The sequence below is a fragment of the Bos mutus genome, chromosome 16 (genome assembly GCF_027580195.1).
Source record: "Bos mutus isolate GX-2022 chromosome 16, NWIPB_WYAK_1.1, whole genome shotgun sequence".
In the NCBI taxonomy this organism is placed as follows: domain Eukaryota; kingdom Metazoa; phylum Chordata; class Mammalia; order Artiodactyla; family Bovidae; genus Bos; species Bos mutus.
The window spans coordinates 56154342-56177418 of NC_091632.1; the positions used below are offsets into that span (position 1 = coordinate 56154342).

The window sequence follows — 23077 nt, forward strand, 5'->3', positions numbered from 1 at the left end:
AGGTCCTTGAACCAGACAGGTGAATGTATTTCTTGAAGCCATTCTGCCGCCTGGACCGCAGCAGGAATCAGCCACATGTTCCAGCAGGGGTGGCAGAGCCAGTCACTTGGGTTGCAAGCTGCAGTTACCCTGGAGGTGTTCAGACTTCTAGCTTTCGTATGAAAATAGCCTACATTCCCAAAGACCTGCAGAAAGGACTTGGAGAATTTGTTGTATTCTGTGCCTCTTACTCAGCTCAGAAAAGGTGCTTTCTACCCACAGTAAAGAAGTTATGCATGCATGCTAAGTCGCTTCAGTCGTGTCCAACTCTCTGTCACCCTATATACCATACCCTGCCAGGGTCCTCTGTCCATGAAATTCTCCAGGCAAGAATACTGGAGGGGGTTGCCATGCCCTCCTCCAGGGGATCTTCCCCAGGGAGGAGGAGCAAACCCAGGGAGCAAACCCAAGTCTCTTATGTCTCCTGCATTGGCAAATGGGTTGTAGAAAAGTCATGTCCAGTCATTGGCCAGGGTGGCTGGAGAGGACCCGTGGTGGCCTGAACCCCTCCTGACCCTCTGCTGCTCCCTGATGTCTTCCTCTGGCCTCCCAGGACTCTGATTCTCCGCGGCATTCCACGGCTTCCAACAGTTCCAACCTGAGCAGTCCTCCCAGCCCAGTGTCACCCCGGAAGACCAAGAGCCTATCTCTGGAGAGCACAGACCGCGGGAGCTGGGACCCGTGAGCGGGAGCTGGGACCGTGAGCAGCCTCCACGCTCAGACACTCTGGGCTCCCCTCCACTGCCCCCCTCCTCTCACTGTCATCTCTTCCCCAACCTCTGCCTGAAGATGCCAGGGCCGACTGCAGTAGCAGGGCGGGGGTTCGGGAATTCTGCCTCTAGGACCTTCATCCACGCCCCCTTCGACTTAACAGCAACAACCATAAAGGCAGACTTTCATTGAGCAGCTTAGATGAATACTGATTTCATTTCATACACTTAGCGTTGCTTTCTATTTCACCCTTCCCCTAAAAAGGTAGCTTAAGTAGACAGATTCCACACATGTAAGTGATAAGAATAAGATTAGACAGACGTTGTTTTCACAGTAGAGTCTCATGTAGCCCTGAGACAGCACATGGGGCTCGCCAGTGGGTCCCGGGCGCGCGCCAAGCCCCTTCAGCACCACAGTGAATGTCAACCTGATCGTTGCCAGTAAATCCCTTATCACTAAAACAATGCATATTTTACTACAAAACAGAGTTTAAATAAATACACAAATGTAGAGGTTAAGTACTGAATGTATATAGTAAAAAGAAGCATCTTGTATTCAACAAAAAAATGGATGCATATATGAGAGATCATTTAATTTAAAGAACTGTGTTATTTCCTGTCTGTTTTCCACCTAAAAAATGAAAGGGTAGAAAGGCCTGGCACTGACGTGTAAAGAGGGAGGGCGGGAGGAGCAAGCATCCCCTTACCGCCAGCTCTCACGCTGGGTGGGGGAACCTGCGTCTCTCACACTGGACGCGGCACCTGCGAGCTTTAGGAGATGCTCCGAGGCTTTGGTTTCATCGGTTTGGAGTGTATACTGGGAACCAGACTTGTAACATTTAAAGCCTCTTCAGCAGCATCATTAAAAGGCAGATTTACTTCTATCCAAGACATTTCTATTTCTAGCAGTAGAATTTGAACCACACTTCTCATCTGTTATTATATTTTGGTATCTTCTGCAGATGAATGTAGAAATGCAGTTTTGTCACCTTCTGGATCCCTTCCATCTGAAAGGACACAAGGAATGGCCATAAACAGGTTCAGCAGAGTGCTTTTTTCCCTTGGCTGGTCTGCTCCCCCCTTGCAGTGAGGCCTATGCCCCCAGCTGAGCCAGCTTCTCTTCAGAGAGGGAGCTGTTTTGAGGGGGTGTCAGCATCCTCAGATAAGCCTGGGAAAGGGGGTTAATTACCAAATAATGTAAAACCTCAAAGGCAAGGACTTGAACAGCCTTAACCAAATACTCTTTCCCACACGGAGTAGGAAGCGGACAGCTCATCCCTGCCGCACACAGGAAGTCAGCCCAGCGTGGCCTTCCTGAGCGGGTAAGCTTTGCCTCCCTCCTAGCTATATTGTGTTAGTCCCATATCCATTTGGATTCCTGCTGTTTCAATTGCCATAAGGAAAGAGATGCAGAATCAGGAATTTCTTTCTCCAGAGTCATTTCACCAGTTAAGCACATGAGTAGAGAAAGATAGAAATAAAAATATCTGACGGTCATATAGAGAATCTGCCTCTCTTTTACTTTTTATCTAAATTTCCCTGAGAAGTACCAACAGATTTTCTGCTGTCTTTAAAATTCAGCTGAAATAGAAGACCGTTCCTGCCATTGCTTGTCCGCATCTTGGTGTGTAAGCACTGTCGTCTTACCCGCCCACCACCACCTGCACACGCGCGCGCACACACACACCCGCCGCAGCTCTTCCGCTTCCCACCGCAGGCCACAGGGAGCTGGACTATTCCCAGAGGATGCCACTCTCAGGAGCAGGTCACTGAGTTCAGGGAGGGAAGAAAGGGTCCTGTGTGGGCATTATATTGTGAAATATTACAGTAGAGAATTTTAAAATAATAACAGGCTTGGCATTTAAACATCCTGAACTTGGCGCTTGCTCAGATTTATGTTTAACTTGGATGGGCATAAATGACTGCACAATTCTAACCTTCTAAATCCTTTGCTTTTGGAAGAGAAGTGTTAGGTGGAAATACTTTTGTGCGTTTAGATTTCAAGAGTCAGACGTTGAGTCTGGTTACTGCCATGACTCCAGTCACTCCTTACGTTTGGCACTTCCCAGGAGGAGACGGAACCTGCCAGCCGGCTGCTGAGCGTCTGTGGCCCGCTCCCCTTCAGACCTTCCCACCCTCTTCTTTCCTTTCCCCTCACCTCTTCCTGCCCGCCTTTTCTCCTCTGAGCAGAGGCAGATCCAGCTGAGATTCACTGGACTCCACACTAAGCCATTAGTTTATAGCTTTGACAACTAAGTTTCTGTTGCCTATAGGTGCTTATTTCTTTCAGATGCTTTTAGGATCAAAATAATAATCATACCTGAAGTCTGGTCACCAGTATAGTGAGTCATACCCTGTAGCCCCCCAACAGGGCAGATAAAGGGCTTGTCCTGGCTGTCGGGCTCACTGGGAAGTGTAATACTAACCCAGTAGATTATACTCCAGTAATCTGAAATGGTCTTAGCAGTAGCAAAAGAGCAGTCCCAAATGTGATTCGTATTCAATAGGAGGAGCCTTGGGGGAGAAACACTGCCAAGGGTGGTAATCTGGGAGATATTTTCCCAAGATAGTGATCATTCAACTGGGTTTATCCCCATTCTCCAATATGAAGCAGTTACCTTCAGAAGCTTCTTGAAAAGAATGATTTGGGAAATGGGGAATGGATTCTAGAGAAAAAACAGTGATCACTGAAATGGATCAGTAACAAAGATTACGGAACAGATGTGATGTTGCTGTCTGAATTCATCCTTTGTTTTCATGCAGGACATTCAAAGAAACGTATGTGGAAGCAGGAACTTATTTCTCAGTAGAAAGGAAAAATAAGAGGCATTTCTGGCGTAGTCTAGATGTGTTGATATTTGGTGCTATCTATATTCAGCCAATTTGTTGTCTACTCTTGAATTCTACTTTAATCTTGCTATGTGCTTTGGGTGTATAAAATTACATATATACATACACACACACACACACATATATATATATATATATATATATTTCTTTTTGCCAAAAACAGAAGCCTTCCTCCTTGTCAAACGATGCTGAAGCAACTTTTTTAGTTATGTGTCTGCACACACACCCACACTTAGAGATTTCATCTGCTTTCTGAAGGAGCATAGTTTTAAGGCTGTGAAACACAACTAAAAAGGGCCCATCTATTTCATTTTCCAAGCAGAGCTTGTACCCAAGCTTCAGGGAAGAATCTGAAATCCCTGTTTTGTTTACAGCAACAATCTGTCATTCCCCAGCTGGTTCTCAGCCTCCCTCTGCCTTCCATATGGTTAGAGTCATGTCATTTTGTTTCTTAGTGGCCACATCTACTTCTGTGAAAGACCAGTTGCATTTCTACGGACTCTCAGGTATCGTTAAAGAAAAGCCAGAGTAGAGGTGGGCAGACATCCCTGACCCCCCAGGTAGAACAGGGCTGTTTACTGGCCTTTGTCACAAGCTCTGTGTTCTCCCAGCTCAGCGGAGCCCTGTCAAGCTCAGCATCCGCTCTCTGGACAGAGGGGCGTTCTCAGCAGCGGCCAGGCCTCACCACTGCCCCAGTCTGCTGGGCACAATTGGGAAGTGACCGGGCCCCCCACTCCCCTCCTCTCGCTGGCCCAGCCCCTGCATTCATTAGATAAGCCACATGGCATTTCACTGGGCCCATCTTAAAAACCTCTTTCCCTGTTATGACTTCATTATGACAAGTCCAGCATTCTCTGCAGAGCCCTGCTCCTAAGGGGCCCTCGCTTCAGCTGGAGCTCTGCCTCAAGTCTCAGCGCTGGTCGGCAGGCCGGGCGCTCCTCTCCCTTCACAGGGACGACCGTTACACACACAAACCATTTCATTTATGGGGGGAAATTGATGAAAACAAATCAGCCTTGAAATTTCATGAAAACAAAATGACCTGCCTTTTTATTTGATAGTGTAATATCATTTATTTTATAAATTTTTTAGGGTTTTTTTCTCATTGTAATATTATTGTACAGTTTTGCATGGCCTGGGTGTAATCATTTTTTTGTTTAGAATATAATGCTGACAAATAAGTGTGTATGGAAGGGGAAAAGATAACTGCTTTGGCCTCTGATCACTCTTTATTTTGTTTGGTTTTACCCCCTCAGTGTCTTAGGGAACTTTATAAGGAGATTCTCTGCTACCAAACAATGGTGTGGATTCTTTTGCACAGAAATATTTAAGGTGGGACAGTCAAAAATGTAACAGGACTCCTCACCGATATTTTATGTTGGTATCACTTAATATTAACCAGACTCTGATGTATTGCAATAAAACAGGGAACTGTTAGAACTGAGTATTTTGTCTTTTTTCCCCTGATTAAGAAGTCTGAGGAATGACGAAAAGGTGACTGACTCTTCATCTCTCTGAACCCCGATTTCTGCCTGTCTCCCGCCTCAGCCAGCTTCCTCGTTACTGGAAGGATGGGGATAATCTGGGACTTTTTTTAGTTCCTTCCATAGCTCAGGTGAGAACAGTGTTTGACTCTCTTGAGGCTTTTGGCTCCCCTCTCTGGTCAGAACGTCCCTGGTGCCCAGTCTGCAAGGCCAGGCTTTGCCTGCGCATTTGTGGGCTGCCCTGCCTGTGTGCGCTTGCCACAAGGGAGCCCACCACACGAGGCCCGCCCCCCCTTCCCCAACCAGACTTCTCGACCCGTGCCACCGCCGACTGAACGTGGCGACTGCTTGCTCGTCCATCTCCTACCTGCAGAGCAGCAGCAGACACGGCCCACAACTTGTGCTTGAGTTAGAACGTCAGAGCTGAGGACACTCAGGAAGCCTGGGTGGTCTTAACAAAGGAGATCTTAAATTGGCTGCAGCTAAATAATTATTCCGAGACCCCTCCCCATTCCATTTCGCGTGTAATGGACATTTCTGTTACCTGTTGGTTCACTGTTTGAAACCATGCTTTAGAGGCAGTAGTTGTGCATTGGTTGGCAAACGTCTGTAAAGGACCAGTGAAGAAATACTTTCGGCTTTGCAAGACTAGTCTCCTGCTCTGACTCAGCTCTGCCATCTTTCTCTGATGATGAATATGGGCTAAGCCTTCTGGGTTCAGGTACCAAGAGCCTCGTGGTGGGAACAGGGCCAAACCTTGCAGAAGCATCTGAGGCAGGAAAGGGTGTGGCACTGACCTCGGGCTCATCACCATGAGCTTAGAAGCCTTTGCAAGTGAAATAATTAATGCCAGAATGCTAGGGTTTTTTTGTTTTGTTTTTTTAATTGAAACAAGTAAATCAGACAATTACAAGAATTGTACGAATATTAACACAGCCTGAAATGACCCCTTGGGTCCAAGCAGGTGATATGTGCACATCAAGGCCCCGGCCCGCCCCCCCGCACACCAGTCTTGGAGCCCAGGGACAGCGCGTGTGGCCCTCTCTCCTTCTGTGGCTCCTGTCCTCCCCGTAGGAGGCGGCAGTTCTCTGGAAACCTCTGGTTCTCAAGAAAGCCTCTAGCAACCAGCCAGAGGGCAGGTGTGGGTGGACCTGGCTTGGCAAAGTAGTACTTGTTGGCACTGCTCAGCTCAGCACTTGTAGATCCAGGCCGGAGAGGAAAAGGCAAAAAATACAAATCTCATTCTAGAAACACACACACACACAAACCTGATATTACACATTCAATAAAATCCAAAAAGGCTTTTCTGGTTTTGGTGTTTTGTTTTTGTTTTTGGTGGCAGGATTCAAAGGAAGAACTCTTATCTTCTGGCTAACGTTCACATTAGCAAAAAACCCCTGTTACAAAAAGGAAGAGGAAATAAAATTGTCTTTTTATCGAGAGTCATTTCAGAGGATTACTAAACAATAAGCAGATTCTGACAGACAGTAGTGGGGCTGCATTTTCATCCTTGCTCCTCTCACCACACAGCCACTTAGCAAGAAAACCGTGTATAAGCGCGGGCAACGGGCTCCGAGCAGCGTCCCCCCATCAGCCCGGCCACCCTCTCCCACCGGGCGAAGTTTAAATGCAGCGCGGGCACCACCAGCTTCCTACTAGTTTCAGCGGCTCAAGGACCGAGGCCGGAGGGTCCTGCTACTGCTGCTCGGCCTGCCTCCTGCAGTAGTTGCTGTAGGCCTCCTCAAACATGGCCTTGCAGGGGAACCGGGCCTTCAGCTTGGAGCAGATGAGGAAGGAGCCGCCCATCTTCCTGTGCAGGGAGTAGGTCTCCTCCGGCGGCGGGACGAGCCGGTGCTTCAGCATGATGGGGATCAGGTTGTGGATCTTCTCGGTGGTGCTCTGGGTCCCAAAGTCAAAGGGCTCCTCCGAGGCAAAGGCCTCCCCCAGGATGAGGATGGCATCTAAGTGGGCGTCTTCCATGGCCTGGAGGAAGACGGAGGGGAGACTGAAGAGCCTGGGGGCTTCAAGCCCAGGGCTCCTCCCACACACACCCCCCCCAGGGGCTAGACTGAGCACTCCCTGAGGGCAGGGCGGGTAGTGAATGCTTCACCCAGATTGAATCATGGTAAGTGGGGGCATGAACTCAAACCACTTAATGTGTGACCTTTCTTCCAGGTAAGAAGAAAGGGAGCTTGGCAGGTCTGTGGCAGAACGCCAGGTGTGACCCAGCCTGAGGGCACTCAAATCCAGAGGTTTTATAAAACACCTGTCAATCTCGAAAGAGCCACAGGCCTGAGCTGAGCTGAGCCTCTGCACTCCTTGTAGGTGGTAGACCCGAGACCACCAGGAGGTCTGCGCCCCTTCCCCACTGTCGGGAGAGGAGAGTGCTGCTATCTGGCGACAGGACACCAAGACGGTCACCCCTTCATTTAAGGGGCTACTAAGATCTCTTCCAGCATGCCCCTCACCCCTCCCCCAGTGAGGCCACAGGAAGTGGGGGCTGGGCTTTGCCATCCCACCTGCTCGCCCAGGCCCTGAGCGCCCGCGACGAGCCCAATGACTAGGATCTCGACGTGGGCTGGGGTGGGACACAAGGGCTTCATGACCAGCCCTGGTATTCTGAGGACCTCGGCCCACCGGCTGGGGCAGGGCCTGCCCGACCTGCCCTACCAGCTCTGATTCCATCCACTTACAAACTGAGATACCCTTCAGATTTCACAGGGAAAGCAGTCCACATCCCAGCCTTCCCACGAACACCAAAGTGGGCCCGGGGGCTGCATGTGGCTCAGCAGGCCTGGTGCACCTCCAGAGTCAAGAGAGCTCACCTTGACCTCATAGCCGGTAAGGAACTTCATCTCTATGGATTTCTTCAGTACAGCCTCCCTGTCCTGGTTAGCAGCAGCCCTGATGATCTGGACAGAGGCACCATGGGTGGCACGTAGAGAGGAGATCCTGGGGGTCCAGGGGGCTGGCACCAGCCCCTCCCCCCACATGCCAGCACATCCACTTTGACCCTTTACTTGGGCTTTCCTGGTGGCTCAGACAGTAAAGGATCTGCCTGCGGTTCAGTCCCTGAGTTGGGAAGATCCCCTGGAGAAGGGAATGGCTACCCACTCTAGTATTCTCGCCCAGAGAATCCCATGGACAGAGGAGCCTGGGGGGCTACAGTCCATGGCCTCGCAAAGTCATACACAACTGACTTTTACTTTCCTCTGCACCTGAGGCGGCTGTGACCTCCTCCACTGTCACCAAACACCGGGGACAGACAGGGACATCAGGATAGGAGTCCACCCTCCCTCCAAGCCCCAGAAGATCACCGGCCAAAGCCAGCCCCCCACCTCCCCTCTACCTGGATGTAGAGGTCGGTGAAGGATCTGTCAAATTCCCGAGTTGCCCCGAAGTCCAGAAGAGCCACCTGGGGATGGGCGATACCGGGGAAGGTTTGCCTCAATGGGGTAGAGGGACAGGGCAACGGGGGGCTGAGACCCCCAGATCTCGGAGCCTGGTCCAGCGGAGCTCAGGGTCCCTGTGGGAGCCCCCGGGTGCTCACCTTGTGCAGCTCAGGGTCATAAAAGAAGTTGGACCAGTTGGGGTCTGTCTGCATGAACTGGAATTCGAACAGCTCCCGCAGGCACAGTACCAGGATGTTGTAGCAGATCTGGGGGCCGAGTGGGTCCAGTCACACCACGCCAGGCTGCCTGGCCCCCACTAGACCTGGATCTGGAAGCCTGACCCCTGCTTTCCTCTCATCACCCACCCCATCCCACCTCCCGCCCACAGCCAACTTTGATTCCAGGTATATCGCCGGGTGGGGGGACGACGAAGCGCTCTTGTCCCACCCCCCACAGGGAGTGCTGGGGACTCCAGGGTCCCCAAGTGACACACCTCGTTTCGGATCTCCTGGCTCAGCCCCTCGGCCTGGTCCAGGGGGAAGCCGGACACCAGCTCCGTGGTCAGCACGTGGGGGCTGCAGAGCTCGTCCACGATCTCGGGCACGTAGAAGAAGGGGTGGTCCTTCAGTAGCTCCCTGGCAGGGTCGAGAGGTCACACCCTGTTCACCCTGATCCTCCCACGCCCACCCTGGAGACGACATGCAGGACAGCGAGGGGCTGAAGCCTCCGGGCTGAGGGCCCTGCCTCCAGCTGGTGGGGGACGGGGCTCTGACCCCAGGCCCCAACCACGGTCTTCCGCCCCTCGGAGCCGGAGGGCCGAAGAGCCACCTCTTCTGTCCCCGCAGCGGGAGCAGCGGGCGCGGGCCCGAGGCTGGAGACGCACCTGAACCTGCGGGCGCAAGCGGCCTCCCGCTGGTAGTCGCACTCGAGGGCCAGCTCCCGCCGCAGCACGTCGATCAGGTGCTCGGGGAACAGGCCTGGGCAGGGGAGCAGGCTGTCGGTGGCCAGGGGCTCCCGCGTCAGCACCCCACCCCCACGCCTGCCCTGCCCAGCAGCAGCCTCAGACCTTCCGGAAGCATGTTGCTCATGTTCAGCACAGTCATGAGGTTGTTGACGTCACTGTTGATGCTCTGGGCCACGCCAGGGTACTGCAGGGAGCATGGGGGCACCGGGCACTCAGAGCACAGCCCTGCGGGCCCCACCCTCCTGCCGCCCGTCAGCTTCCCAGCTGTGTCTCTCCCAGACCCCACACCTTCAGGGCAGAGCCAAGACCCCACGATGCTGCTGTAACCCCCGAGCCCACCATGACCCTCTTGCACTCCACCTGCCGCACCCCCACGCCCATACAGAAACAGCCGCCCCACCCCTCCAGCTCAGGCCCCCAGGCAGACCATCACTTGCCCCCTGTCCCCACCCCGCTCAAACCAAGCTTGCTGGGAGGCTATTATCCTTCCCAGTCACTCCGCAAATACTTCTCCGCACCCAGCGCTGATCTGGTGTTAGGGACAGAGGCGATGAGACACGCACTCTGCCCCGGGCGCAGGTACACACAGGGCATGTGGGTGCAGAGGCCCCCACACCGCAGGCCCCGGCTCTGCCCTGAGCAGCTCCCGAAGACATAAGCACGCCCCTGGGCGCCTACCTGGATCTTCATGGCCACCTCGCGGCCCCCCTTCAAGCGGGCCAGGTGCACCTGCCCGATGGAGGCGGCTGCGAAGGGCCGCTCCTCAAAGTACTCCAGCTTGTCCCGCCAGTTGGGGCCCAGGTCGTTGTTGAGAGTTTTCTGGAGAGAGAGGCCAGGGAGGGGCTGTGAGCACAGCTGGGGACACCCTGAGGAGCCCCCCATCCCCACCCACAGGGCTGCCGCGCCCCAGCCAAGAAGCCCCGACCTCACCATCATCTGCTTCAGCGGCATGAAGTCTGCACTCTGCCTGACCCGATCGAAGATCTTGGCCAGATGGGGGTTGATGAAGGCGTCGTCTGGAAGGCAGCAGAGCAGACAGCAGAGCGCTGACCCCTCGGAAGGAGGGTGCACAGGCCACCTCCATCACCCTGCCCAGTGCAGCCTCCTCAGAGGAGGCCCAGTGCTGCTCCACCCTTCCATACACTGAACCCCAGTTCAGAGAAGCCAAGGCACAGGCCCAGCCTCAGGTTCCTCCTGCTTGAGGGGAACTGGCTTTGCTCCCACTCAGGACACCAGCCTCTCAGCTGCTCCGCCCGGGGGCCCCCATCAGAAGGCCTGAGGCTCCCCTGCATTCAGGCTCCACTCTCAGCACTACACCGAGCCCGCCTCCTGCTCAGCCACAGCGTCCTCCCCAGCCTTCCTTCCCTGGGCCACACCCGGCATGCCCCGATGTCACGCCACTGCAGCCCATGAGCTCCCCCACAGCACCCTCGGTCCATCAGCCTGACTCTCACCAATTTTTGAGATGCCAGGACTTTTGGATATGCCAGAACACTCAGAAGAAGCCAAAGAACAACAACCGGGGGCTCTTATTTAAGACTCTGTTTTTTAAACATCCCAGGTTGGTTAACAGCAAGGACGCAAAACAAGAGAAGCCAGTGAGCAGAAAACCTCCCTCCCTACTCATCCCCAGTGGGGCCGAAACACACACCCTCCCTCTGCTCCCTACCCCACACTGCACCCCCCCGCCCCCCGCCAGCCCCCCCGGCCCACCCCCTCCCCGTCTCCCCCGCCCTGGCCGCACTCACCCTGGATGCTCAGCATCTGGCCCAGCTTGAGCGCCGCCCCGCGCACCTTGCATAGCGTGCGCACGATGCGTTCCGCGTTGGCCTCCGACAGGAAGGGGCTGGAGTCCAACACGGCCTTCTTCCCTGCAGGGGAGCAAAGCCACCCTGATGTCCCTGAGGCGGGGCTGCCAACCTGGGACCCCCACCCCCTCACCCCAAGAGGCCCCTCCCCCAACTCAAGACTGAGTACAACCCAGCCCACCAGCCCCTGGTTATGGGTCTTGGCAACTCACTGGTTCTCCCAGTAAAAACAGAACAGTAACGAAATGTCAGGGTTTAGCACATTTTAAGGGCAGTGGAACAGAGCCCAGCAGAGAGCCTGACACAAAGGGCTTCCCTCCCAGGGAAACCAGCAGGGCAGTTTTAACTCCACTTCTCACACTTTCCCCCCAGATGCTGAGGAAGGCCCTCCGGGGCCCCCCAGGTCTCCCCAGGCGGCCCCCAGCACCCTCCCAATTCACACACACACACACACACAGGCTGGCCCATGGGGCCTCTCCCTCCATGTCAGCCCCAGCCAAGTGACAGTCCCTTGCCCCTCAGTGTCCTGGGCAAAGGCCACCAGCACACCCGGAGTCCCCGCACAGTCACCCGGGCCCCGCTGGCCATGGTGAGAGCGCAGCCCTCCAAGGAGGGGAGTACAGGGTCAAGGACAGCCTCACCAGGTGGGTGCCCGCCTCTCCCCTCTCCCCCACAGAGGCCCTGCAGCCCCCTGCAGCCAGCTGGCCCAGGGAGAAAGTGTAGGAACCTCCAGGGAGCAGAATACTCAGGGGTGGGAGGGTACAGGGTGGTGACTCAAGGTGACGAGGAAGGGGTCACCCAGTGGTCTTGCCCTCTGTCCTGTGAGCCCAGTTAGACCAGAAACTCCCCAGGCTGCCCCCACGGTGCCTGGCACTTTCCTCAGCCTGCATCCCTGCTGGCCTGGTCCAGCACTCAGAGCAGGTCTGAGCCGGATCCCCATGGGGGGACCAGGGGAGGTGGTGTCATGCCACTGCCCTCCGTCCGGGGCTGTACCAGCCTGGCCTCTGATATACCAGGGCCAAAGGGCTAAAGCAGGATCTGAGTCTGAAGGCCAGTGCCTGAGGGTAGCTGTTAGGCCTACACAGGGTCAGGCTCACTCTCAGGGAACCAGATATCAGGACAGGGTCCCAGAAAGGGGAGAGAGTTCAGCTCCACAGGAAGAGGCCAGCAGCTGGATGTCACGGAAGCCACAGCCCCTGGGCAGGGCCACTCCAAGGTGGCTGGGCCAAGAGGGGTCCCTGGCAGACCTCTAAGTCCCCTCTGCCCTCCCCAGCCGCTCAGCCCCTGGGCCCTGTGAACCGGGGACCTGGGTCGTGTCCCCTGAGGAGGCAGGGGAGGAGGAAGGCCCCGCCTCAGGCAGGAGGAGGGCGCTTTCTCCCCGAGTGACACAGTGACCCTGACATTGAGAGACAGGGCCCGGCCCTCCTGAGATTTCTAGGCAGCCCCTCCTCACAGCTGGCCAGTCTCCACTGCCTGGGCAAGGGTGGTCTGAGAACAATGTCGGGGAGTCAGGGAGCCCAAGGGCATGGTGGGCTGGCCCCCAGCCAGGAGAGGCTCCCTGGGGAGAGCGGGCTGGGCTGGTGGGCGCCCTCCAGGCCCAGCGTTCCAGGCGCTGCTCAGGAAGGGGGAGCACACCCTCTGGCCTGAGCCCCATGTCCTGCTCCCAGTCTGGTGGCACCCAGGTGCCTTGACCCCCAGCCAGGCCACCGCTTCCCTGACAAAGGACACCAGCTGTAACCTAGGAGCTGGGGTTGCCTTTCCGCTGCTTGGACAAGGCGGGATGGAGAGCTGCCAGTTTTGGAGCGGAGGACGGGAGGATCTGTGCCTGGGGGAGGCTGGCTTCTCACTCCAGAGTCAGGCTTCACTTCCCGGAGCCTCAGCACCAACACTAAAAATACCTCCCTAATCCTCTCTGTCCTCTGGCCCCTTCCAAGGACACACATGCTCAGGGGCCGCTGGGACAGGCTAGTGCCATCTCCCCCGAGAGGACTCTCATCCCCTCCAGAGGGTCCTGCAGGTGAAGCAGGGCCATCCGAATGGCTGGCAGGCCACCAGGGGAGCCAGGCCCGGAGCTGTAGCCAGGGCTCAGGGACCACGTGGACAGTGGGGACCACTCAGGGTCCCCAGGGATGGGAGGAGGAAGTGTCAGGCCCTAGAATGAGCTGATGAGCCCTGAATAGGGACGGGGGCACTCAGCCGGGAACATCAAGTACACGCTGAGAAATCCATGAGCAGACGGCTCTAGCAGGGCTGCCCTTAATGGCCACCAGAACTCCATTAAAGGGAAAGTTCTCTGCATCTACCCAACCCACCCCCACGCCGGGACAAGTTTGGGGGAGGGGCCCTGGCTGGGCACCCCCACAAGTGGGAGGTGGGGGGAGCTGCCCCCTGACCCACTAACACAGCACCATAAGCACCCAGGTTCCAGCAGCCAGTCTGCAGAACTTTCTCCATGGAGTGCTGCCCACAGCTGGCCACCCAGACTAGGGGGAACTGGGCATTCTGACCTGACCCCAGGCTGGCCCTGGGATCACAGGAGAGTCATGACCTTCACCTCAGAGACAAAAGGGTCTGAGGCTTGAGAGGAGATAGCCACCCCAGGGCACTGAGCAGCAGCTCCCACATCCCTCAGCCACAGCCAATCGGGGAGCCATGGGCAGCTGGCCTAGCAGACCTGGGGTCCCAACGGAACCTCAGGCTCCTGTCAGGAGAGAGCAAGTGAACTCCTCCTCACCCTCCAGAGGAGCCAGGAGGGTGGGGTGAGCCAATATGGGCCGGGACGGGTGCACAGCGGCCTTCGGGTCCCAAACTCCAGGGCTGCCATTTACACGAATGCAAGGTGCAAGGTGGTGGCCAACCCTCGGGGAACACAGGCAGGAGCTCGGAGCTGACAGGCCCAGCTCCCAGGGCCCACCCTACCTTCCTGGTCAAGGGCCCAGCTCACCTGAGGGGTCGTCGGGGCGGAGGCTCTTCTTGGCAACCTCGGCCAGGGCCCCGAAGCCCAGACCTACGGCCAGACCTGCAAAGAGGAGGTTGAGGGCTCTGGGCATTCGCTCAGGAGCTGCCCATTGCCCTTCCCAATGAGCCCTGGAGCACCCCAGGCAGACAAGGGCCTCACTCCCCAAGGACCCCGCTGACACTGCAGACGTTGTGAAAAGGTAGGAGATACATACTGACTGTTTTCAGAGAACACCTGGATCAAGACGAGTGTTCTGGTGGAAAAGTCTCCTCTACCCCTACTCCCATCGTCTTTGCTATATGCTCACGCGACGCACAAACACGCCCGAGACAACATACAATGAAAAACACAGGGGGAGGCACAGCACAAATGGAAAATAAACCAGGAATGGCTGCAGGCCAAGGACAACACAGGGCACCCTTCGGGACACAGTCACCCACTTCAATGTGTGCAGTGAGCCTCAACACCCTAGAACTCTCTGATCTAGTTCACTGCAGCTGCAAGGAGACGTATTACCACCACAACATACAGCAGTCATTGGTAGGGTTGGAACATTTTGCAAAAGCCATGGGGACTCACTGGAGCCCAGACCACAGCTCTCACTCAAGAGGAAGGCCCCACAGACACGCACAGGGGTTTAAGGATGGTAGGGTATCAGCCCCACTTTCTCCCTTCATCAACCTTTGAAATCAAGGTTTCTTAACACCTCCTTTGTCCAGAGGTTGGTACTGGATGATCCCAACTGTCCAGGAGAGGCCCGAGGAGCCCAGCAGGTGCCACTCAGCCCACAAAGAAGGCCCAGGAGCCTGGCTCAGGGCCCATCTCCTCTACTTCAAACACAGTTCCGGCTGGCTTGGGGCGGGGGCCAGTTAGCCGAGAGTGAAGAACACATGGAGGAGCACACTGACCACAGCAGACGGGACAGCAAAGACCCAGGGAAGATCCCAAAGAGGCCCGAGAACAGCCGGCGCTGGTGAGCACGGTCCTGCGGGCGGGGAGGTTGACGAAACAGCTTCCCTCCAGGCCCGGCGGGCGCACACCGGGCAAGGAAACCTGCACGTGCATCTGCATTTTCCAAGTTTTCTACGATTATGCGTTACTTCTATGAGAAATACTATTGAACTGACTGAGAAAGCTACTTAATGAAGGTAAATTTTAAAACATCAAAAAAGGATAACCAAATTAAAACACATGTATTTATGGAATACACTTTACCCACCATTAGGCAAATGCACAGCCCCCACTTTGTCAGCTGTAAAGCTGTAGTCCTCGGTGTGAGGATTAAACAGTGGAATAAGACTGAAGCACCTCCAGGAGGGGCAGTCATAGGGCGACACCGTTTAAAGATGTTTGCTATTACTGTCCTTTCTCCTATTCAAAGGCAGACCAGTGCTGCCCAGGAAACATAACGCCAGCCACGGGTATTTTTAATTTGCTAGTGACCACATTAAAAAGGCAAAAAGAAGCATATGAAAAGAATTCCGATCGTATATTTTATTTAACCCAAAGTACTCAACATATTTCCTCTATTTCTTTGCATTGTTTACTTAGGAAGACTTTCTTATCTCTATTCTCCCGAACTCTGCATTCAGATGGGTATATCTCTCCTTTTCTCCTTTGCCTTTCACTTCTCTTCTTTTCTCAGCTATTTCTAAGGCCTCCTCAGAGGAAAACAATAGAATGGGAAAGACTAGAGATCTCTTCAAGAAAATTAGAGATACCAAGGGAACAGTTCATGCAAAGATGGGCACAATAAAGGACAGAAACAGTATAGACCTAACAGAAGCAGAAGATATTAAGAGGTGGCAAGAATACACAGAAGAGCTATACAAAAAAGATCTTAATGACCCAGATAATCATGATGGTGTGATCACTCACCTAGAGCCAGATATCTTGGAATGCGAAGTCAAGTGGGCCTTAGGAAGCATTACTATGAACAAAGCTAGTGGAGGTGATGAAATTCCAGCTTAGTTATTTCAAATCCTGAAAGATGATGCTGTGAAAGTGCTGCACTCAGAATGCCAGCAAATTTGGAAAACTCAGTAGTGGCCACAGAACAGGAAAAGGTCAGTTTTCATTCCAATCCCAAAGAAAGGCAATGCCAAAGAATTTTCAAGATACCACACAATTGCACTCATTTCACATGCTATCAAAGTAATGCTCAAAATTCTCCAAGCTAGGCTTCAACAGTACATGAACCGAGAACTTCCAGATGTTCAAGCTGGATTTAGAAAAGGCAGAGGAACCAGAGATCAAATTACCAACATCCACCGGATCACAGAAAAAGCAAGAGAACTCCAGAAAAAAACAACTACTTCTGCTTCATTGACTAAGCTAAAGCCTTTGACTATGAATCACAACAAACTGTGGAAAATTCTTAAAGAGATGGGAATACCCGACCACCTTATCTGCCTCCTGTGAAACCTGTATGCAACTAAAGAAGCAACAATTAGAAATGGATATGAAACAATGGACTGGTTCCAAATTGGGAAAGGAGTATACTGTCAAGGCTGTATACTGTCACCCTGCTTATTTAACTTATATGCAGAGTACATCATAAGAAAAGCCTGGCTGCTGAAGCACAATCTGGAATCAAGACTGCCAGGAGAAATATCAATAACCTCAGATATGCAGATGACACCACCCTTATGGCAGAAAGTGAAGAAGAACTAAAGAGCCTCTTGATCAAAGTGAAAGAGGAAAGTGAAAAAGCTGGCTTAAAACTCAACATTCAAAAAACTAAGATCATGGCATCCAGTCCCATCACTTAGTTCATGGCAAACAGATGGGGAAACAATGGAAACAATGACAGAGTTTACTTTCTTGGGCTCCAAAATCACTGCACATGGTAACTGCAGCCATGAAATTAAAAGACACTTGCTCCTTGGAAGAAAAACTATGACAAACCTAGACAGTGTATTAAAAAGCAGAGACATTACTTTGCCAAGAAAGGTCCATCTAGTCAAAGTTATAGTTTTTCCAGTAGTAAGGTATGGATGTGAGAGTTGGACCATAAAGAAGGCTGAGTGCTGAAGAATTGATTCTTTTGAACTGTTGTGTTGGAGAGGACTCTTGAGAGTCCCCTGGACAGCAAGGAGATCAAACCAATCAATCCTAAAAGAAATCAACCTTGAATATTCATTGGAAGGACTGATGTTGAAACTGAAGCTCCAATACTTTGGCCTGATGCAAAGACCCTGATACTGGGAAAGACTGAAGGCAAGAGAAAGGGTCAACAGAGGATGAGATGGTTGAATGGCATCATCAACTCAATGGACATGAGTTTTAGCAAACTCCAGGAGATGGGAAGGACAGGGAAGCCTGGTGTGTTACACTCCATTAGGTCGCAAATAGCTGGACACGACTCAGCGACTGAACAACAACAACTCAACATATCATCCCTTACAAGTACTCAATATAAACACGGTTAAAAAGATATATTACTCTTTTCTTACACTAAGCCCTCAAATCCAACGTGTATTTTACTCTCAGAGCACATCTCAACTTGGACCAGCCACATTTCAAGTGCCCAGCAGCCCATGTTGCTGCTCAGTCAGCACATACCAAGCATAAGCCAAGTTCTGGCAGCCAGAGGAAGAGGCCACAGTCATCTGGAGATGCCCCCAAGGACACCCTGGTGCGCTGAATGGAGATGCTGTGGCCTGTTTCCCTCTGACACCCCAACCCAGCCCCAGGGGACACTGAGCACAGAGCCGGAGCCGCGTCTCTGGTCAAATATTAACTCCTGCTGCCTGCCCATCCCCACCCCACTCATCACACTATCTGACTTAGCAAAAAAATGATAATGGGAACATTAACTTTCAAATCCCAATGACCTTCACCAGCGTATCTCTGCCCCAAGATTTTTCTCTGGCTAGATCAAATCCAAAGAGAAGCCTACGAGAGAGGCAGACGCACCAAAGGTTACCCAGCCTGGCCACTGCAAGCAGACGCCGCACCCCTCCCTCTGCAGATCCCCCCGCGCCTCCTGCTGGGCCCCCTCAGACTCTTCTCTGGCCACTTCTAGGCTGTGGGACAGAGCCAAAGCTCTCCAAGCCAAGGACATGTCACTGAACACTGAATCACGGAGGGAACATTCTGCAAAGGAGGCCGCAGGCTCCTCCAATGGCCCCGCGAGCTCCCTCAGGACCAGCCTGGTGCCAGGCCTGCAGAACTGCCAAAAGACAGGCTCCCCACTGCGGCCCGGAAGGTGAGCAGCCCCGCCAGCCAGCTAGCCCTGACCTTGACCTCAGAGCTCCTGCTCTACTGAACCAGGAATAGACTGGCCCTCCTGCCAGTCCTCAATACAGCTGATTTAAAGGACTCTCAGAGCCTCGTGGAGAGAGAAGGGCAGGGTGTAGCCAGGTTCCTCCTTCCCGCAGAGCCAGGCGGCACCTCTGTCTCAGATTCCCGAGTTGGTGAGGACACCCTGAGCCCAGGCTCACTCACTCTCCGTGTGTCACCTTTATCCCCACCCACACCCAGCCCCCCCACCCCAGCCCTCAGGACAGCGCCATCCATGCCCTGACCCACAGGCAGCCCTGGCCTGGACCGCACAGGCTGCTCAGAGGTCCCAGAGGAGACCAGCCACAGATTCAGGTAAGTAGCCCCACGACCACTGTCAGCAGCCTGGCCACCACCCTAGGCTGTGAGAAGGCACCAGCCCCTTTCAAGAAAGTTCCTACATTTCTCTCACCAGAGGAGGTTTTTCAGGCTAGAAACACGGAAGGAGTGAGGAACTGCAGGGAGCAGGGTTCTCCCTAGGAGTTGGGAGCAGAGGGCTGCTTCCCAGGGAACTGGGCCTGTTCCTCGTGACCAGAAATCCCAGGCCCCAGAGGCCCTCTGCAGGTCCTCAAGAGACAAATAGGTCCCCTCTGAGCAACCACTGGGCTTCCGCCCACACAGGCACATAGGTCAAGAAAAAAGTAAAAATAAACACCTTCCAGTAAACAGCAGCATCTGTGAGGAGGCGTGGTGAGAGGTGCTGAGAGCAGAAAGAAGTGAGGAAATGTTCCGCATTTACCTGCCAGACCCCCAGGCATGTTTACTGAGCAAGGCTGGCCAGAGGTTTCCTGCAGCGGTGAGGGGCAAACCTAAGGGAAAACAGCTTCACTCACACTGCACCACCCACGTGCCAGGCTCTGTTCACGGGCCTCACTTTTATCAACACATCCCACGGTCCTCCTGATCTCATAGAACAAGAAAGTCCACGCAGAAAAGGCAACGGACAAGGAAATTTCCTTTGCTTCAAGGTGCTCCCGAACCCTTGGTTCTTCCACATTCTCTCCCATCACCTGCACCCTCCACACCACGCCAGCTCCAGGCCTGGGAGGGGCTGCAGCCCACAGCGCTGCAGGAAGGCAAACAGGAAGGAGCGGTGGAGGAAGTTCCCTGCAGGGTGAGTGTTCTCCTCGGTTCTAAGAACTGGGCCAGGGTGGGAAGGGAAGAACTGACGGCCCCTCTGCTGGATCCAGGAGAAGGGACGAGTTCAAGGGTGGCAGACCCAGACTCAAAGTGCCTTTGAAGCATGCTCCTGGGAAATGCAGGAGACCATGTTCCCTCACCCTTGCCAAGGTTGCTAACTTCTCTTGGACTTACGGAGCATCAGTCTTGCGACCACAGAGGCACAGAGGAGCGCCGGCTGCTTAGAGGGACAGCACATGCGCAGCGTGCGTCCTCGGGAAGTCAAGCGGCAAAGCTGGCATCACTGAGTGCCACCCAACGAGGGACGCCAGAGCAGCCCCTATCGACACCAGGACCTCAGATCTCCACACCCTCAATGAAAATCAAGTGCCCTATCAATAATGCTGGTGGGGGAAGCCTGACTTCAGACAAGTCAACAAAGGGCTTCATGCCAGGAGCTCGGAACACAGTCCTACTGCAGGAGATGTGAACACTCCCACCCCTATGGAGCTGCGCCCCCCACCCCAGCCAAGGGGTCCACTGGCATCCCCACTGCTGAACCGGCTCTGCAAGGCCCCTGGCAAGACACAGCAGGGTCTACATCTGAAAACAAAGAAGACTGAATGAGGCCATCAACGAAACCAGTTACCCAATGTACCATCCTTTATCTTGGGAGCATGTCCTTTGTACTTTTACATTGCTAAATGGCCTTTAAAAGTATAAATTAAATGGTGTTCGTAGTTGATGATAGGTTTTGTTTTAAATGTTCTTACTTAGCAAAATTGAAAAATCACCAAACTATGCCCATTTATCCCCAAATCTTTTGTTTTCAGTTTTACTACTGAGCCGAGGGGCTGTGGGGAACGACACAAAAGCTTTGTCGGAAAGCGGGCAAACGAGCTCAGAGAGAGCTTTGTTGCTGACATATTAACAGGACACCTAGGGTGGTCAGAATCTTTATGAAATTAGGCAACAATGGCGATCAGTTTGCATTCACCTATTTTCTATTTGTAAGAACACTGTTCTTACAAAATCACTTAAGAAATTCAATGGTGTCTTGGGAACTATTTTTTAAAGCAATGTATTTTTCTGGGAGTAAGAGTCCTTAACCTTTTACCTTTTAAAAATAAGAGGATTCCTGAGAGTCCGTTCCCTCTACTCTTCACTCCTGGCCCACTGTTTTCTCAGACTAGCATCTATTTTCACGTATCATATTTCAAAATCCTTTCTACGTAGAATCTAAATATCCTTATCGCTTCCTATTTCTTCACTTGTTGTTCCTCTCTTTCTAGTTCTCTTACTTAGTATTTTTCTCCCTTCTGCCTCAATGATGTGGACTGTAAATTCCTAAATGAAGGTCCTAGTGATCAGCAGGAGAAGGCAATGGCACCCCACTCCAGTACTTTTGCCTGGAAAATTCCGTGGACGGAGGAGCCTGGTGGGCTGCAGTCCATGGGGTCGCTAGGAGTCAGACACGACTAAACAACTTCACTTTCAGTTTTTGCTTTCATGCATTGGAGAAGGAAATGGCAACCCACTCCAATGTTCTTGCCTGGAGAATCCCAGGGACGGGGAAGCCTGGTAGGCTGCCGTCTCTGGGGTCACACAGAGTCGGACACGACTGAAGCGACTTAGCAGCAGCAGCAGTGATCAGCAAAGTGCTATGCACACAGTGCTCAGCTCCTTTTGATAAGTTTTCTCTTGTTGTTGTTTATTTACTTCAGTCATGTCTGACTCTTGCAACGCCCCTACCAGGCTCCTCTGTCCGTGGGATTTCCCAGGCAAGAATACTGGAGTAGGTTGTCATCTCCTTCTCGAGGGGACCTTTCCAACCCAGGGAAGAACCCACATCTCTTATGTCTCTTACACTGGCAGGCAGATTCTTTACCACCGAGCCACCAGAGAAACAAGTTTCCTTAGTGCTCACTTTGTCTGTTAGTCTCGTTTCTATAATCATCCAGTTCTCCCTCTATTTGTAGGTGCAGGAGAGAGGATAAGACATCTCCCTGAACCTGTAAGGTTGAGGCACAAATGAAAAATACAGAAAAGAGCAGAGGAGACACATAGGACAGAGGGAAAGACCCAACACATGTGTAACTGGAGTCTCAGAAAGAGAGGGGAAGGAGAACAGGCCAGAAACAATATGTTAAAAAATGACCGTTATTTTCCAAAACTGATGAAAGACATCAAGCCACAGGTTCAAGAAGCTCTGCAATCCCGAGCAGGATAAAAACAAAGCAAATCACACCCAAGCATGTCACAGTCACACTGCTGAAAACCAAAAGCAAAAACAAAATTCTAAAAGTAGAGGACAAAAGTACAGATCCCCATGCCCACAGCATCACAGCCATGACACCCTACGGCCAAACTGGACCTAGAGTTCTTGCCCCATCTCAGCATCAAAATGTGCCATCCCAACTGGAAAGCCCCTGCCTCTGCCTCCACACAGCTGAATACTGCTGCGGACATTCCCAAACACAACCCTATCTCCCTGAGGTCGAGAGCAACTGCCTTCCTTCATACCCCTCATAAAACTTCCTAAAGTCTGTTACTCTGCACCTCAAAACATCTCACCCTTGTGAGGAGAAAAAAGGTTCAAAGTGTTTCCTAGGAGAAGAAAGTAAAGCAGGGTCACTTCAAATTGTTTAGACAATGACCCACCAGTAAGCCATATACAATGCAATGAAGAACATGGATCAATAGCATAAATATATCTGAAACAAATATTTTTGCAATGTTCTAAGTTCTCAGGATCTACGATACTAACTCTGATCCTTTTCTCTTAAATTCCATTCTATTTGCTTCTTTTTAAAAACACTGGTCCTGATCCACTAAACTGATTTCACACTCACTTAAGGGTCATAACCCACAGTTTGAAAACCTCTGGATAGGACAGAAGGTTCAGAATTTACCTCTGGGGCCAGAATAGCACATTCTTTCCAGACCTGGCTCCTCTTTGCTCCCATCCTGCCACCTCCAATCCTGAAACACGAGCCGCCAGCTGCATGGGCAACATGAGCAACTCACAGCTGTGAGCAAATCTTCAGCAGAGACTCTGAAGGAGGGCTCTGGGCACCAGGCAGCTGTCAGCAAAGGCTCAAGAGGCTCCGGAGGGTGCAAAGCCCCTACAGAGACCAGGCCTCTCTCACCCAACCCCAGCTCCCTCTGGCGGCCATGTCTCCCACACCCCGAGGGAAGCCCTGCACCCTGGTTTTAAGGAAGTTGGCTTTTTGTCCTACACACCTTCCTCGACCACTGCTTTCACTTCAGTCTGCTGTCCTTAACCCACCACCCAAAAGGGCTTGACTTTTGCTGGCTTCACCATTATCTCCATCAAATTCTAATCGGCCATCACGACCTTCATCCTGACCGCTTTCCCAAACAGGTCCTCTACTACTCCACCCCCGCAAAGACTCGAGAGAGAGGCTTACGCCCATTCTAAACTATGTTAGTCAAACTAAGCCTTCC

The 23077-nt window shown here is 52.9% G+C and overlaps 2 protein-coding genes across 14 annotated transcripts in view; one reads left to right on the forward strand and one right to left on the reverse strand.

Moving 5' to 3' along the window:
* Positions 1 to 4939, forward strand: part of CDC42BPA (CDC42 binding protein kinase alpha) — a 296333-nt gene extending 291394 nt beyond the window's left edge. For all 12 annotated transcript variants that reach the window (XM_070385391.1, XM_070385382.1, XM_070385383.1 and 9 more), the window contains one exon: positions 593 to 4939. In XM_070385391.1, the coding sequence (XP_070241492.1) occupies positions 593 to 724 (132 nt within the window). In that variant the 3' untranslated portion in view covers positions 725 to 4939. The remainder of the gene's footprint in view (positions 1 to 592) is intronic.
* A 1002-nt stretch (positions 4940 to 5941) lies between these two features.
* Positions 5942 to 23077, reverse strand: part of COQ8A (coenzyme Q8A) — a 47214-nt gene continuing 30078 nt past the window's right edge. Inside the window, exons 5-16 of one of the 2 annotated variants that reach the window (XM_070385393.1) lie at positions 14192 to 14266; positions 11188 to 11310; positions 10370 to 10455; positions 10118 to 10258; positions 9542 to 9623; positions 9359 to 9452; positions 8969 to 9110; positions 8634 to 8741; positions 8433 to 8498; positions 7909 to 7995; positions 6740 to 7066; positions 5942 to 6480 (exon numbers count right to left, since the gene is read on the reverse strand). In XM_070385393.1, the coding sequence (XP_070241494.1) occupies positions 6779 to 7066; positions 7909 to 7995; positions 8433 to 8498; positions 8634 to 8741; positions 8969 to 9110; positions 9359 to 9452; positions 9542 to 9623; positions 10118 to 10258; positions 10370 to 10455; positions 11188 to 11310; positions 14192 to 14266 (1292 nt within the window). In that variant the 3' untranslated portion in view covers positions 5942 to 6480; positions 6740 to 6778. Of the gene's footprint in view, positions 7067 to 7908; positions 7996 to 8432; positions 8499 to 8633; positions 8742 to 8968; positions 9111 to 9358; positions 9453 to 9541; positions 9624 to 10117; positions 10259 to 10369; positions 10456 to 11187; positions 11311 to 14191; positions 14267 to 23077 lie in introns of both variants that reach the window. The other variant, XM_070385392.1, reaches the window with a different exon arrangement.